The sequence below is a fragment of the Sinohyriopsis cumingii genome, unplaced genomic scaffold (assembly GCF_028554795.1).
Source record: "Sinohyriopsis cumingii isolate HCF-2022 unplaced genomic scaffold, ASM2855479v2 utg000349l, whole genome shotgun sequence".
NCBI lineage: Eukaryota > Metazoa > Mollusca > Bivalvia > Unionida > Unionidae > Sinohyriopsis > Sinohyriopsis cumingii.
In genome coordinates, this window is record NW_028315889.1 from 279,372 (window position 1) to 297,762 (window position 18,391).

At 35.5% G+C, this 18,391-nt stretch overlaps 1 protein-coding gene across 4 annotated transcripts in view; it reads left to right on the forward strand.

Annotated features, from left to right (window-relative positions):
• Positions 1–18,391, forward strand: part of LOC149774295 (P-selectin-like) — a 144,434-nt gene that overhangs the window by 91,122 nt on the left and 34,921 nt on the right. Inside the window, exons 1-5 of one of the 4 annotated variants that reach the window (XM_089945465.1) lie at positions 6,399–6,534; positions 8,758–8,946; positions 9,636–9,812; positions 13,569–13,754; positions 14,137–14,322. The exons of the other annotated variants lie outside the window; for them this stretch is intronic. Of the exons in view, the coding sequence (XP_089801591.1) occupies positions 6,468–6,534; positions 8,758–8,946; positions 9,636–9,812; positions 13,569–13,754; positions 14,137–14,322 (805 nt within the window). The 5' untranslated portion in view covers positions 6,399–6,467. Of the gene's footprint in view, positions 1–6,398; positions 6,535–8,757; positions 8,947–9,635; positions 9,813–13,568; positions 13,755–14,136; positions 14,323–18,391 lie in introns of those variants that run through there. 4 annotated transcript variants of the gene reach the window in all.

The window sequence follows — 18,391 nt, forward strand, 5'->3', positions numbered from 1 at the left end:
GCTTGTGTAATAAAACATTTTGTCGTGGCATCAATGTAACTCTGTTCCCGTGTACAACGACAACCCAATACAACGTAGCTAACAAAAACCAAATAAAGTTCTAAATGTCCATTGATAATAAATTGCAAATATATACTAACGAACTACGTTCGAAATTTAATATATGTAAATTATTGCTTGAACATATTGCTAATATTTAACATTGATTCTCCACATTATTTTCATACCTGTGTGTGTTGCTTTATAGAAACATCAAGAGATACAATCAACGTAAATATGTTTTCATTACTTGACTTTATATTGAAAATCCTAATAAAAATAGTTTTTCAAGCATATTTTTGTTATGTCGGTGTATTAATTATAGTAATGTAGATTAAATTAAGTTTGGCATTTGTAAAGTAAATGTTCAATTTGTAAATTCGAGGCTATGCATGTGTTTAATTGCAGACTCGAACATAAATATGATTTTAGTTATGTGACATTCTTAAACTAAACTTTGTCTTCGATATAATGTTCGTAAGGGCTATTTAAATTTTTGCCATATACGTACATATATACACCTTCAGGTTTGTTTACTTGTCCATTTACATATCTGCATCACGTTTTCCGCTCAACAGTTTCAGCTACAATTTTCATTTTATAGTGTAGAAATATGACAATCTTTTACCAGAAATTATATTTATTAAACTTCTTTTTCTGAAGAAGCACCTAGATAGTTACCAATAAAAAACAGTAAAACAAACAAAATGTTATTTCAACTTTTTGTAGCCACTGATTTTGCTTTAAAAATGTAGGCGCGATCGTTAAAGAAGTTTCGGAAATGAAGACAACCTTTGACTTCTAAAAAGTTTATTTTCAACAATTTAGGTAAATTTCTCCTTATGGTTTCAAGCCGTAAACAGCTTAGTCCCTAACTTACTGAAGCATTATGCAGATCAGGGCCAATTGTAGTGTGAAAAGTATACAGATCAGAGTCTACTGAACTGTGAATAGTATGCAGATCAGGGCATATTGTAGTGTGAAAAGTATGCAGATCAGAGTCTACTGAACTGTTAATAGTATGCAGATCACAGCCTATTATACTCGTCCCACTTGTGATTGCAATAGAAAATAGTGTCGCTGATGAGTTTGGTGTGATTTATACACTGTAAATGTAATACGGATAAGTTTGGTGAGAGCTATATACTTTACGTGTAATACGGATCAGTTTGGTGAGAGCTATATACTTTACGTGTAATACGGATCAGTTTGGTGAGAGCCATATCCTGTACGTATAATACGGATCAGTTTGGTGAGAGCTATATACTTTACGTGTAATACGGATCAGTTTGATGTGACCTATACACTGTAAATGTAATACGGATCAATTTGGTGAGAGCTACATACTTTACGTGTAATACGGATCAGTTTGATCAGAGTTATGCACAGTAAAAGTAATAAAGATAAGTACGACGTTGCTGCTGGGAAGTATCAAAAGAACACTCGTTTCGCCCAAAAATAGTATTGCTAGATAGGGCTTTGTTTATTTCATCACTGGAGTTAATCACTTTTAATTTAAGGAATGCATTTTCAAACCAGCACTTAAATTCTTTTTCTATATCCGATGCCATTATTTAAACGAAATAACTAAATAAATTAAATAAATAAATATGTTAAAAACATTACGAAACATTATATCTTAGCATAAAATAAAATATTTAGCTGTATTTCATTGGGGTCACTTTCTGTTATATTCAAGTTTAAATTTCCTAGCAGCAAATAAAATGCAGATATATTTGCTATTTTATTTCAGCATCTTTGCGATAATGAGTGCCCTCTATTGCAGTGTTTGTATAAATAATAAGCTTTGTCAACAAATCAAAATTAGGAACAAAATAGTATAATGCTTCCAAAATATTGTGATGTATCTAGCTATAATTTTATGCAAACTATAAAAGAATAATAGTGAATAATTTTAATAAAGTTGGCAAAATTTAGTATTACATATACTATACTATACTACACTATACTATACTATACTATACTATACTATACTATACTATACTATACTATACTATACTATACTATACTATACTATACTATACTATACTGTGCTGTGCTGTGCGAAGCTGTGATGTGCTGTGCTATAATTGAGATGCTATGCCATGACATGTCATGCTATGCCGTGCGACACACTGAGGTTTGTGTCCAAGGCATACACACTGATTTTAGTCGAAACGATCATCGAGCGTTTGAGCGTGTTCCCAGAATCTAGAATGTGTTGTGCACTGACGGAGTTTTTTAACAGCTTTTTGTAGTCGGCTTGTATGGTTTGGCTCTACTGGTAAGCTTGTATTTGGGGGACCTACAATCTCCAATAGAAACTTTCCACCCTTAAACTAATAGTAAAAAGTGCTGTTGCTGTTATTGTTGTTGTAGGGTTTAACGCCATTTTTCAGCATAAGATAGGCTATCATGGCGGCCAGTATAATTGGTGGAGGAAGAACACTGGAAAACCCCGGTAAGAACCACCGACCCACGAGAAGCTACTGGCAGGCTTTCTCACGTACCCACGCTGGCCGAGCCTGAGACTCGAACTCACCCAGACAGAGGTAAGATGGAAGTGATCCGTAACGGTAAGCGCTTTAGACCACTCGGCCACTCGGGGCCCCTATTAAAATATGCCTGACCCCTATATTGCATAACTCTCTGTATAGGGAAGGGTATGACCCTCGTGTAGGAGGGAACAGAGAATTTGACCTCAATCATTGTACGCAAAGATTTGACTCGCAGTCTGTGAGAAAACAAAATCAAATTGGCCTTGTAATAAAATAGCTTCGGAAAACTTAGTCCCTTTGTAAGAAATTTCCTAGGCGAACCCATGGTAAGTCTAAAAGCAAAATTGCCCTATTATAATATACATGTTTGTTGATAGAAGTCTTTTAATGCTGAAAAGGTTTGTCAGACATACCCTCTTAAAAAAGTAACAGCAGGGATGTTGGTGGCAGAACAAGACAGAACTTCAAAGGTTCATTAAGATAATGGACAACCCCTTACTGTGGGTGCGAGCTCTGCGAATTCATATGCAAATCTAACAGTCTAATCTTACTACTTTATTATTATTTTCTTTTATTATTATTATTACGGATAGTAGTATATAAATCATATTTCACGGGGCACCACCCACCTATCATCCATTTCAAGACAAAAAAAAAAAAAAAAAAAAAAAAAAAAAAACAAGACCACCAGGGAATCATCTAAACTTTGGGAACAAAGAAATTCTATATCATTACAATCTCGCAAATGTTTTGGTTAAAAGCCACCATAACCATCCTATCCTCCGTTTTCTTTAAAGGAAACCTAAGGTACACACACACACACACACACACACACACACACACTCCATAAACCTCAAGTATATTAAATATATAAAACCACCCACCCTAATATCAACATTTATTTCTAAATCCTAGGATACCAAGTTCCATCCCGTTAAAACGAAATATAGGCCACCATGTCACTATCCAATACTTTCTTTGGTAAAAACTAAAATGGGGCATTACTATATCACACTTCTTTGGAAAAGCCACAACAGCCCCCCATCTTCGAATCTTATATTTAAAGAAAACAACAAAAACAAAATTCCTAACATTCTATCCACCACTTGAAACAGACCCTAGAAACAAAATAATAGGATACTAACCTTCCTATCCGCAATTTGTATAAAAGAAAGGAAAGCAAAATGACTTTTGGGGTTTTGTGTTTCACCTTCGGGTAATGACCTCGACATATGGGGATTATACTCTTGCAACAACCGCTTCCAACTTGCATATAATGTATCATTAATAATTTGTAGACCTGAGTTCCGTGCATGTAACGTACTTGTTCTTGAATTAACACTTCATATTTTGTGACATGTTGAATATCACATTAGGCCGGATGAAGCACTTTGATAAAAAGGACAGATCTATGGCATTTATCTTTATAGCCTTCAAGCCTTGATCATTGTCGATAATCATGGAAACGAGGATAAGATTTGTAAAGAATGGTTTGATACGTTTTCTGGTTATGATGACTATAACGATCCTAACCTTTATCTCTCGTAAACATGTGCAATAATTCAGTTCATTTCAAACAGCTGCTAATTTGTTGTTGTTGATTTGATTTTACTTATGTTAATCCCGACTTGTATAAAAGAAAGCAAAATGACTTCTTGTGGTTATTTATAATGCGTCAGAAGATCAATATATACTGAATAATATACTGCTACTTATGATTGCGAGCGAACAGCGTAGTCCCTGACATGTCAGCGCATTATATAGAGTAAAGTGTAGTGTACTCGTTCCACTTATGATGGCAAGATGATAGCGTAGTCCCTTACTTCCAGTGCATTATATAGATCATGTCGTCTGTATTTGTTCCACGTAGGATTGCAAGCGAACAGTGTATTCCTTGACCTGTCATCACATCATACAGATCAGGTCTTCTGTAATCGTTCCAATTATTATTGCACGAGAACAGCCTACTCCCTGACTTAATGGCGTATAATACAAATCAGGGTGTACAGTTATCGTTCCCCTTATGATTGCAAGTTGTGAACATCCTAGTCCCTGACCTACCTGAAAAATATACAAATCAGGGCCTATTGTACGCATCACACTTATAATTAAAAAGAGATCTGTGTAGTTCCTGACCAGTCGACGCATTTTTCCCAGTTTGGTGAGAGCTATACGCTGCAAATATAAGGACAAGCAAGACGTTGTTGCTGGGAAGCAGTAAATGAACCAGCACTGTACCGAAGAATAATACTGCTAAAGAGAGGCATTTTTTGATAATGGCAGCGTCTATGTCATCACTGGACTCAATGGTATTTAAATGTACGAAATGTATTTTCAAACCACACACGAATTAATTTTCTAAGTCCGATTTCTTTTTAAAAAAATAAATAAATACGAAACATTTTACATCAACATAAATAAAGGTCATTTTACTAAAACATCTACCTATATTTCATTGTGAGTATTTTCTTTGCTTTCATTTTCAAGTTTAAATTACCTAAAATACTATACATTTTTTACATCTCTGCTTGTTTGCTTCAGCATCTTTACTACAATGTGTGCCCATTACTGTAATGCTAAGCTAAATGATAATTTTCGTGCATATTAAAATTTTGAACGAAATAGTATTATGATTGAAAACTATTATGATATATTATGCCTACTTAATTTCTGCAAATTACGCAATTATAATGTTAAATAAATTTCGTCAAATTGGTAAAATGTATTTTTATATATAGCATACTGCACTATGTAATGCTGTACTGTGCTGTCCTTTGCTGTGCTGTCCTGTGCTAGGATAGACTTGACTAGACTGTGATGTGCTATGCGATGTTATGCTATGCATGTTATTCAATACTATATGTATTAATTTTTTTAGAAATATTTGAAAATAATTTTCCTTTGTAACATTATTAAAGAAAAATGAATTTTAAAACCAACTCTAAAAAGTATTTGGTGCTTGTATTTCGAATCATTTTTCTGTTATTGCTTGAAGAGAAATAAAATTCCACACTCAGGCAATCAGTCTTAGTTTGAATGGGGAGTTGTTATTTTTTGTTCTTGTTTGCTTTAAAGTTTTATCTCTGATTTAGTCAAGAATGCTTTGTTATGCAACCTTCAAAATTAAGACTGCTCCGGTGTCCTAGTGGTTAGAGCGTCCGCCTCGGATGCGGGAGGTCGTGGGTTCGACCCCGGGCCGAGTCATACCAAAGACTTACAAAAATGGTGCTAACAGCTGCCTCGCTTGGCGCTCAGCATTAAGAGATTAGTGTTAGGACTGGTCGGTCTGGTGTCAGGATAATGTGACTGGGTGGGACATCGTGCATCATGTCTGTGGCATGATGCCCCAGTGCTAGACATCACTATAAACTGCCACACTGCAGACATCGTGTCGATATGACTGAAAAATTGTTAAAGCTATTTTAAAAAAAATGTCCCCCAGAAAAAGTTCAAAATTGAAGTTCAATACGGGTCGTCGGATCAGTAGTTCCTCCGTTTTAACTAACCGTTAACATTAATGTGTGCTTTGTTTGTGTAACATTCTATGTAAAAAAGAACGGAAAAATAACAAAATCGAAGATACTGTAACAGTCACCGTGTCCTTGAATACGGCAATGTAAACCGCGCTGTTGAGATATGTAAAGAATCCGCGATAAAATACGCGGTAATCATGTTATGGATAATACGGTAAAATAAACGGCTATTGCGTATAGTTCCTCGGCCTTGTCCTTCCAGTACCAACTTTTTAGTTGTATTAAATATGCAATCATTCAGGCATAACAATGACGTTCAGCAAATCAATTTACCTGCCTATTTACTACCTGGATTTGATGCTTGTATGCTGGAATAAACCGGTTTGATTTCTGCGTAGGGCATTAAATATACTCCGTTGATCACTGTGGACAGGAAAAGTATTATTGTAAAAAAATCATGGAAAAGATCGGTTTGATTAATTTTCTGCTCATGTGGATTGTATTGATCTGTGGCGTTGCATGTTGTAAGTATTTACCTTTATCGGAAATTGCTCTAAACCTGTTTTTTGACCTGCTTTCTCAAGAGCAGTAAAGAAGGCTGCAAGAGGACGTTTTTGAGTATTATAGTATCGGGGTAAATGATGTTACGTACAGTATTAATCGATGTATATCACATAATGCATGAACAGATCAGGGTCCATTGTAATCGTTCACTTACGCTGGAAAAGGTCCAGTGTAAACCCTGATCTGCTGACGCATTATACTACATCGGATTATACCACTAAGCAGTGGACCACTGCAGGTCCTTGTCTACGTTGTTTACAGATATGCTCTACAAATTATACAACGATAACGACACTTAGGCAAGTTAAATTGATCGTACAAAACAAGACGCTAGGTACAGTGTTTTGAAATCATATCGAAATTTAAAAACACTCTTCATTCTCCTTAACCACATTTAAAATCACTATAAATTATCAAGCTTATGACTTTAAATACACGTTTGTATAAAGTCTAAAACGATGTTTTTCCTTCCAAAAAAAGTTCTTTAAGCCTTTCTTGTGATTCAAATGATAGCAATTTAAATGAATGAATATGGCATGCACGTTGGATAGTAAGTTTGTACTTGGCGGCCTTACGTGTCTCCAACGATCATTGGTCCAGTATATTTATATAAGTACGACAATTGTTTAATATGAACGGATATGAATTTAAATATATATAATCAAAGAATGTGCATTGAAACATATCATCTACATTAATGCCTCTGAAATGTTGAAAATATTGTATCAATATACTTAGAATTAATCCAACCAGCAATCCATATCGAATTTCTGTAATGCCAAGACGCTTAGATGAAAAAGGAAGATAAACATGGGCGCAACAACGTCATCATGTAATTTATTCAAAGAGGTTTCGCTATGTCCGGTTTGCGCATGATGTTGGTGACTGACGTGTCTTTATAGTACTTTTCATGCAAAGTTTGAAGGATTTTTTAATCAAGACATGACAAAATTACTAACTGTTTGAAAAGACACTAATGCAGAAACTTACATTTTATAGACTACCTTTGAGTAACTTTAGAATCATGGTCTTATGATCGAGGCACGTAGATATATAAAGCATCATAAATGAAGGTACAAAGATACAAATAATATTCTTTGACATGAGGTACATGACTAATAAGTATCACTTCATTCATGAGCGTCATTATTATAATGCTTTGACATGAGGTACATGACATAGGATCATTTCGTTCATGAGCGTCTATCTTATAATGATTTTACATGAGGTGCAGTAGGCTAGCTTCTAGGCCTGTATTATTAGAATGTTCTCTCCCATACCCCATACACTGTCTCTCTGTCTGTCTCTCTCTCTCTGTATGTCTCTCTCTCTCTCTCTCTCTCTCTCTCTCTCTCTCTCTCTCATCTATAACAAAACGTATATTTATTTCATTATGACAAAGGATTTACTTTCTGATCTGTAGATGACCATGAGTATTTCTAGTGTCTTTTGTAAAAAGGTTCCATAATGTTCCTCTATGAGATACTATCTAAACAACAATTGGCATGTGGTTTTCAAAGAGACTTAGAACCTGACTGGAGATATTACCAAATCATTTACAATCCAGAAAGACACGATATGCACTGCAAAGGAGGCAATTAACCTGAATTTTATTGTAACTTCTCACAGTCAATAGAAGAAGCTCTACTCTGCAATGTATTAAACAAGGTTTTATCTACTTTTACTTAGTTTACACATTTTGCAAGTATCTAAAGTAGAAGTACATGCAAGCGAGAATTACAAGCTAGAAAGAAGTACACCATCCCCACTATTTGTATGTGACTGAAAAAGCACGTCATCCAGCATAAAACGATCAATCGATTGCTCAGTTTTAAGATTGTAATTTCATCCAAAAAATGCGATAATTTCTAACGTGAATTACTTTTCGATGACGAAAAATTGCGCTTATGTGTGGTGTCTCATTTTTGATGACTCAATATTTATTGTTTTTTTTTTTTCTTCTATTCCATACTTTATTCAAAGAAAGGTCCCACCACAAAATTTATACGAGATGGATCGAGTAGAATCAGTAAGGGCACAGACAGATGGAGCCCGATTTATAATTGGTGGAAGGAAAGCATACTATCCTCTGAAACACATTATCCTAAAACAAATTATGTAATGATCGGTAACAGTAAGAGCAACAGTGTATCTTTAATGAACTATTTAAAACGATATTTCAGCATGTGACATGCACATCCCCCACGGTGATGTGACATGGTGGTGTGCCACACAGGACCTAATGTGTCCTTATTCCTGCCACGAAGGTTACAAGAAAGATGACACAGTGTCCTGGCTTGAGTGTTCCACATCCGGGCAATGGGTTTCCTTTTCCTCGCAGCGGCTACATAGTACCAGTGATCTCTGTACACGTATGTTTATTAATTGTGCACTTTCTGATAATTAGAATGAGCATGTTTGAAGAAAGCAGAAAAAATTGCATTTATGAATCACATCTTTCTACGTTACAATCATCATGATGCTCGAACGTACATTCCTTGAATCAAAATATCACGTACATAATAACCACGATTGTCATACAGTGAAATAGCAACAAACAACGTTAAATAGCAAAATATTGCAGCTACGTTATTATTTTTATTTTGTTGATGCTTAAAAATGAATATAAATTAAACCTCGTAAAAACACATCAAGTTCATCATTCTTTGAATACGTCAAAAGGTGAATATAAGAACCGTGACACTCGTGATTTTGAAATGCAAATACAAAGAACAATTGGAATTATTCCTGATACAATATATAACAAAGTTTGAGACAATGATTTGATCATGACATTATTGACTTTCTGATGTGCAAATATTCAGTATCTTCCTCTATTGCTCCTTGTTCATTCCTTCCTTCCTTTCATATTATGCTTCCTGGTTTGTAATCTCTACTTTCCGACTCTCTTACCTATGCATGTTAAGGTAAATGTAATACCTTCGTACTTATCTCCCTTATTGGTACCTAACGTTGTACGCATGTATATGTATAACATGTGTACGTGAAAAAATGTTTTTATTTCTTTGTATGTATTTCTATCAATCTGTCTATATCACAGCAAAGCCGTGCCCTACCATAATATCAAAAGGGGCCTTCTCCGCAGCATGTGAAGCGGTTGTTGGGTCGACATGCAGTTTTTCATGCGAAGCAGGCTACATACGGAACACATCAGTGTCTGAGGTGACCTGTCAAACTTCCACGGAGTGGAGCCCAGACCTGAGAAGTTTATGCTTAAGTAATTCTATTATTTTTATTATTATTATTATTATTATTATTATTATTATTATTATTGATCATGATGATTAGATTGGAAACCCTTGCTTTCTTTAGTTCGCACTGTGAATCTACTGGGGACTATCTTACAAAATGAATTGAATCCAATATCTTATTTTCTATTCAAAGAAAGAATGATAATTAAACAATATAGCCATGTGAAGAAATAGGAATGAGGTGAGGGACGGAGAGAGATAATTATTTATTATAAATACACTCTAGTGGATGAAAGGTTTCGATCGTAAAAACATATTTTGATAGTAAACTTAGTGCAGTTTCTAACATTTGACATTATGATGGGTGGGACATGATCCTACATGCCAGCGGTATGATGCCCCAGTGCTAGACATCACCACTTCAGACATCGTATCGATATAACCGAAACATTGTTAAAGCTACGTTAAAAATCCAACTCAAACACACTGTCTCACAGACACACATTATTATTGAACAATGATATGCTTAAATACATGCCCCCCCCCCACACACACACACACATACTTTTATGAGTCGAGCAACCTATTTGCTAACACCATTTCGATAGCTGTGCGTGTATAATTGGGCTTTCTCTACGTAATTTTTCTTTCATGCCCACGAATATTGTGCATGGGGAGAGAAAGTTCCTGTCTTAATGGGTTAGATAATATGCATCCCTATGGCGGTAATAATAAGGCATTTATAAGGCATATACCATTGTATGTATAACAACTTGTCTCCCTATTAGGATTTCCCTAATTTAGTTTTCATTAAGACTCGTGCACCTTTCTGATCCCGTTGTAGAAAAAAGATTCTTTGATAGTGTATATCATTTAATTACGTTATGTGAACGACGTAATTGTGTGTGTGTGTTTGTGCGTGTGTGTGTGCATTTGTGTATTTTGGATTTTTAAGGTAGCTATAACAATTTTTCCGTCATATCTCTAGCTTTGGGGCGTCAAGCCGCAGATATGTAGCTCAAGGCCGAACAATCCTAACACTAACCTCGTAATGCTGAGCACCAAGCCAGGTAGCTGCTAGGACCGTCTTTATAAGTCTTTGGTGTGACTAGGCCCGGGTTCGACCTCTCGCATCTGACACCGACGCTCTAACCACTAGTTCACCGGAGCGGTCCGTAATTCTTTGTAAATATCCAGACGTCGTCCGTTTCTTTCAAAATGGTTTGTACCAAAAGAAATATACAGTAAATGAAAAATTAATACTATTGGTATATCAAATTGTGATCCGCCCATGGCGCAATAATACGCATATATAGACATTCTTGCAACTGAGTGCTCTCGAATCTAGAACTACATATCAATGATGACCTTTCACTCATTAATCATTGGTGACGCATGAAATTAAATATGCACAATTTCATCGCAATTATTTATGCTTTCCGTTCCCTCTCCCCTCTCGTGCATAAAGGACAAAATACGCAGAAATATGGAGTGAGAGAGAAAAAGAATTTGCGCTGAATGTAAACCTCGAAACCATATTACACCAATTAACTTACAAGAATATGGTTCGTCGTAATGGTATGTGGGCACTTTCCTTGGGATTTATTTACAGTGTTTATATACTCAATGATACAAAGTTGCAACAGCCTGTCGATAGTATACGGCAATTTCTCGGTTACGTGGCACACATACTGTGATGTATTTAGTGCTTTGTTGTCGTTTTTATTTCTTGAACCTATTATAATGTTCTAAGACTCGAATATTATTAATTAAATATGAAAATCTCCAAAGACTGCACTCTCTCTCTCTCTCTCGTAGCAAGATACAGGCTAAAATTTATGAAAAGGCGGGCGTTGAGGATTTTGTGTGTCATACAAGGATGTCTCTGCCACTGTGGATGAAGGTACACGTTAAGATATACCGACCGAAGGGAGCGAGCGACCGAGAGAGAGAGAGAGAGTACACGTTAAGATATACCGACCGAAGGGAGCGAGCGACCGAGAGAGAGAGAGAGAGAGAGAGAGAGAGAGAGAGAGAGAGAGAGATAGAGAGAGATGCTTATTGTAAGTAGAAATGCTATTAAATCAATCTAATGGCTTAGATCTGTAAATATATTAAACTATTTTAATTACATCTCGTTGCTTCGTCATTTCACGTAGTTTTTATTTTACACTAATTCCCATGAACCGGTACGTGAAAAGTTGAGCTTTCATGTGCATGACGTAGCTAACCATGTGTTTGTAGTGCTCTACTCTTTTCATTAAAGCCATCTTTCATGTTTAAATAACAAGTGCCCCTTATTTTGATCTAATTCAATGTTAATAAAAATAGAAACTCAAAAAAGAAAACAACCAAATTATCAGTATGCAAAGGTGATAATTAAATAGCAACAAAAGGCACAGAACTACATTTTCTAGTATACACAATCGGAAGGAATGTGAGGAATTAATTCACTCTGTCAGTAAACAGTTGCCTGTAGTCTAAACTCCGTGCAAAGGGCAAATATGTGTGATATAAATGCAAGGTATGTACAGTATATACGCTGCTGTACCAGTATTGTAAAGTGTTGGTATGACTCTGCTGTGGTTCAAGCCTGCGACCTATCGCATCCGAGGCGGATACTCTAACCACTAGGCCACCAGAACTGTCTCCATTTTTTAAGAAAGTAATTTATCTTATAATAATATATTTTATTAAAATAATGATTTGACTTCAAAGATTTTGTGAATTTCATATTTAATTATCAGACCTATATACCTGGAGTGCAAAATGAATTACATCCACACTGTACAAAATGAATTACATCCACACTGTGCAAAATGAATTATATCCACACTGCAAAATGAATTACATCCACACTGTGCAAAATAAATTACATCCACACTGTACAAAATGAATTACATCCACACTGTACAAAATGAATTGTATCCACACTGTGCAAAATGAATTACATCCACACTGTGTAAAATGAATTACATTCACACTGTTTCAAATTTTATATATCAATAAGAAGAAGAAAAAAAACATTGACTGCAACAATAATAACTCGTAACTTATTTACAAAACGATAGAAGACACTAAATCATATGCGTTTAAATGGTAATAAAGACAAATTGTATCAACATAGCCTCGAAAAATACCATTTCAGCCTTCCGCGATCAAACAAAGGAGCTTGAGCAACACTCGGTTGACGTCACAGTACATTTGAACTTACGATTATTATTGTATCCTTTATAGTTGTTGCTGTCATTATTGTTGTTGTTGCTTTATTTTGTATTTCTGATATGCTGACTAAACTGAAAATTAATATTTATTATCAGTGTGTATCGTAAAGTCTACAACTCTTCAAGAAATAATCTATATGGTATCATAGCATTATGAGTATCTATGCAAATTGCACTGTCATTGCACGTATTAGTTACAACTGCTGCAGTATTCATGACCATCGTCAGTAAAACATAAAATTAAGCATTGGGTCTATTTATACCGAGAGTCATGAAATTTATTATTAGATCGTGAATAAATATATAATCATAAGCTTTTTTGCCTCCAAATCTTTTGTAAGATGAATATGAAAGAAGAGTAAGTAGATGTTTTCATGCAAAATAAATGCTAGCGTTACGGATTCTTTATGCTTTCCCTTATATGTAATTTGTAACTCACAGATCGTTAACTCTATTACATAGACAGTATGTGCACACATAACCTCCACCTTTGGTTAGTTAAAAACCCGACCCGGTCCATGTACCAAATGCTGACACAAAATATCATTCTGTTTTCAGGGCCTGATGGACAACAGTGTCCTTACTACATTCCCAGAGGTGATCTCAACCTCGCATGCATCCGAGAACCTGGCCAAACATGCGGCTTCACGTGCGATGAGGGGTACAAGCCCTCTATATCGCCATCAACGATTGCTTGTGGAAGCAATTTGAAATGGAACCATAATCCGGCAAGTTTGTGTCAAGGTACGGTACACATTAAATGAGGATATCTCTCTCTCTCTCTCTCTCTCTCTCTCTCTCAATCTCAGTTTTGTTGCATATCCCATAGAGTAATATTTAATATTGGTGATTTGATTTTCGGTGACTTGAAATGTAGATACGCTTAATCATTGCTAACAATATGTTGAAAGAAATTATTTATTGTTGTTTACCATCACAGTGATATGCCTAAAACCTTTGACTTTCAAACATTTCCCATTTTGTCACAGACTAATGTTTATTGGAGAGGTCCATCATCAATTTTTAGATCAGTGGAAGTAATAATGCTGAGTTTTTAGATCTTGATTTCATTGAGTGTCGCATGCCAGTTAAGAAAGCAATATTTTAAAAATAATATATTTTTTAGAGATTAATTGTCCCAAATCATTTGAGGGTGGCTACGTCTCAGCGATATGCAGCACGAAATACAAAGCCACGTGCTCTGCATATCAGTGTAACCCTGGATATGTCAAACTCGCCCGGGCCTTGTATGTGGAGTGCGACGAGTCTGGTAAATGGATCAACCCTACTGGGACGTCCTCGGCATGCGTTCGTAAGTTTTAACAGCAAAATACCTTATGCCTATTGTTGTGCATATTTTGATTTATATTATGCGCTTGTTTTATAACTCTGTGATAATAAACTAAGTAACAGAAGAAAGAAACACTTACAAGGTTTATAAAACTTAAAAAAATTATTTAATTACCAAAGTTATCAATGAAAATGTGACAGGAGCTTACAGTATTATGAAGTAAATTCAAATATAATCCTGACAAAGTTCTATCAAAGCCCAAATGAATGGAAAGTTCGGTATATATTTCAGAACCGGAAATGTACTGGTCCGCCAGGGATCGTGTCATTTCGTCGCGATGGCGTTGTCTATAACTCCTTCGAATAACTCACAACAGTTCCAGAATAATAGTATTGTCCAAATGATTGTCATTTTCTGTTACCACTTAACAGTCCAAACAAATGTTTTTTCCCTCTCGAATAGGGGCCCCGAGTGGCCGATTGGTTTAAAACGCTCTCCGTTACGGATCATTGCCATCTCACCTCTGTCTGCGTGGGTTCGAGTCTCGGATTCGGCCAGTGTGGGTATGTGAGAAAGTAGCTTCTCGTGGGTCAGTGCTTCTTTCAGCGATTTTGCCGGGTTATTCCTCCACCATTAATACTGACCACCATGTATAGCCTATCGTGTGCTGAAAAATGGCGTTAAACCAACAACATCCTCTCGAATAATATCCAAGTACAACGTAAAACAAGTCTGAAGATTTACAACAAGGACACTAGAAATGAGGATGACTCCACAATCGGAATGAATTTAATTGCATGGTTCTCTCCTTATATACACTGTTCGTTTATTACGACCACATGTCACAATATACCTCACGCGACGAATCTTACTACTCACGTTCCCTCGAAATTGCGTAGTCATATTACCTAGCCCCACCAATAGGAAGTTACTGAATTCTTATAGAACAGTCCAAACCCCATCAGCCAGTGAGAAATTAATCCAAAGGCGCCAATAAATCTTATTATTGCGATTTTTATTAGCAATTATGAATATAAGTCATCATCTATTTATAGATCCTATGTAATTTTACGCTTTTAACAGACTCGGGTCACCTTGGGAAAATCTAACTAAAAATATTACAATTTTCAAAAATGAATAAAAATTACAAAACGTAAATAAAATTGTGTACTAAGTGTTGCAAAAATAAATATACATATCAGCTTGACCTTTATCCGCTAATTATTATAAAGTTATGGCCCCCTTTACTTTTGTCATGTTTTTTAAGATATTTTCTAGACATCAAGTTCAAGAACTAACCTTATTTACGAATATTTATTATTATTTGACTTGTGATATGAAATTTAGGATTTGTTGATATTTAATTCACAATGCTAATTCGTTCCTCTGGAAGTTTCACTTTGTATTTTGTGGAAATAAATTATTTGTTGATTGGACAACATACTTGTTTATGCTTCCTTCAGTTAAATAATTTAAGACTATCGAGGTGTAACTGAAATTTGAGGCTAGTCCAGGATCTGAATTTATCTAACATTTCAAAGATATTACAATTGTCTTTTACATTCAAATTGACTTTGTTTCCGGGTGCTTATTTACCTGGAACGAATTTCAGTTTCACACATTTAAGAAATCTTTAGAAAAACTAAAAAGCATTCACATCAACATCTGATGTATTGAATAATAATTCAAACCCTACCCAAGATTGGTTAGATTCTAGATTCTGAGTAAAGGGACGACTAGGTTCAGTTCACTAGACCTTATCATATTTCGGAAGTAAAAGAATCTTTAAAAAATCAAGAAATTCAGAATGCTAGAAAAGCTTGTAAAATCTATGCTTCACTGTCGATACGCCAAAGTGCTTATTATGATGTGGTTATGGAACATGTCTTCAAGAGTTATAACCTGACGCATATCGAGAAAGGTTGTACGAAACAGACTAGGCAAACCCATGTCGAAAATGCAACGAACAATAACAACTGTTTGAGAGATGGTGCTCAGCATAGACAATTGATCAAGATTATGATAACCTCAGAAAGCTCATATTAGTCGAAGAATTAAAAAAAATTACTCCATAGTCAAGTCAAGATCTATCGTGATGAGCAAACGGTGGGCACGTTTGAAAGGCTTCTCACACAGATGATTATCATTCCTTGACGCAAAGTTTCATTTGTCAATAAGTCTTCCTCTCAGCAGTATATTGGGTAACATAGTCAAGACAGTTTCAAATGCGTACCTCCAAATCTCGATAAGACACCACTGTAAACAAATAAAATATCTAATAAGAGCGATCTGAAATCCTTGTCTCTTCCTAGGTGGACTTCTTGCAAAGCTGAAGGGCATGTCATTTCTGATTACAACCGCTTTTAACTAATCAAAAGAATAAAGTTAGCGTTATCCAAAATGCTCTTATTTCAAACAGTTTAAGATGGTTGTTTTGTATTAAAAGCAATATATTATTTCCGTCGAACAAATCCCAGGCGTATTCTATTTCAGGAAATTAAGAAATATTCTTGTCGAAAGATTGGTAATTGAGCCAGGTCTGTCCCTGTTAAAATATTAAGGGACACTGGAGCTTCTAAGAGTATTTTATTATCAGGTACTTTGCCCTTGTTCGAGAATTAATTTCTAGTAAAAGCAAATTCATTCGTTGAGTAGAGTACGGCTTTATCAATGTCCCTCTCTACTCTGTCAGCTTGACTTCAGACTTAACCCCAGGACCGTGACTGTCGAAGTGGTGGCTTCTTTACCTATTAAGGGTATTTATTTATTACTAGGCAATGGCCTAGCTGGAGATAAATGAAAACCCTTCATCGGATCAGAACCATGATCCTGTTGAACTTGAATTCCAGATTTATATCTTGCCTGTGCAGTTACTGGCGCAGTGACAAAGAGGGCTCTTGAGAATGATGGTGATCAGGAATGTACTGCTTTAGCTGACACATTTATTGGCCATTCTGGTGATGAAATCACTTTTACTCCTGCTTTTGATCATTCAAGAAGTACTGATTATAGTGATCCTCTTTTTAAAAATCATCCTCTTTATTTAAATATTGGTGACAAAAGACAATCACTCATTGTCGAACCGGAACAATATCCTGAGATCTCCTGTTTGATTCAGAACGCTATTAGTGAAACTAAAGCCACATAAGTCCTAGTTTGTTATTTTGTGGAAAAAGGGATCTTTATGAGACTATGAAAACCACCAGAGGTACCCGCTGCTGACGAGTGCTGAACTGTTTAGTGAGCTATCAATTCATTGTTCCTACGTAATATAAACATGAAATGTTCTGCCTAGTCAATGTAACTTCACTTGACTTGTCATTTAGGAGGCATTAAGACTTATCACAAGATTTGTAATAATTTATATCAGGAGACAATTAAAGGTGGTGTTCAAGATCTTGTCTTACTTATCAAATGGTAAGAAAATCAAACCAGAAGATACCTACTTCTCATATGCATCATGATAATGCATCTGACGAACCATGTAGCCGAACAATGGTAGACTGTCTCGGTCCCATGTCACAGACCAAGTCAGCAACCAATATTTATTGACCATGATATAAGCTGTCAAAGGCTTGTTATGCAGCAAGAACTAATCTTCACTCCGCTCATTCAAAAATGAAATTAAAGTATGACAGACCTGCAAAGAAAATACTTTTTCAGCCTGGTGATAGATTTCTTGCTATATTAGCTCAAAATTCCCTTCCTGCTTAACTTTAGTGTCCCAATACAATTGAATTTATCATTATCACTCTTCGGAGACGTAAACAGAAAAGATGTTGTCAAATAAATATGTTCAAAGAGTACTTTGAGCCAAGTTTATTATTCAGTCAAATTAATTATACATGTCCCACACAGTGATACATACAGCAACATATGGTTTCATGTCACACACAGCGATACATACAGCAACATTTAGTTTCAAGACCTAAAGTTTCATGAGTTTGGTAAGAGGTCTTCTTAGCAGTATATTGGAAACTTGCATTAGTTTTTCAGAACATTCTTTTGTGACTTAGGTCAAGTGGGGATGTGTTTAAAGAAGATATTATTAAGAAAGTCTTCATTCATATCTTAAGATCAGTCTATTGAA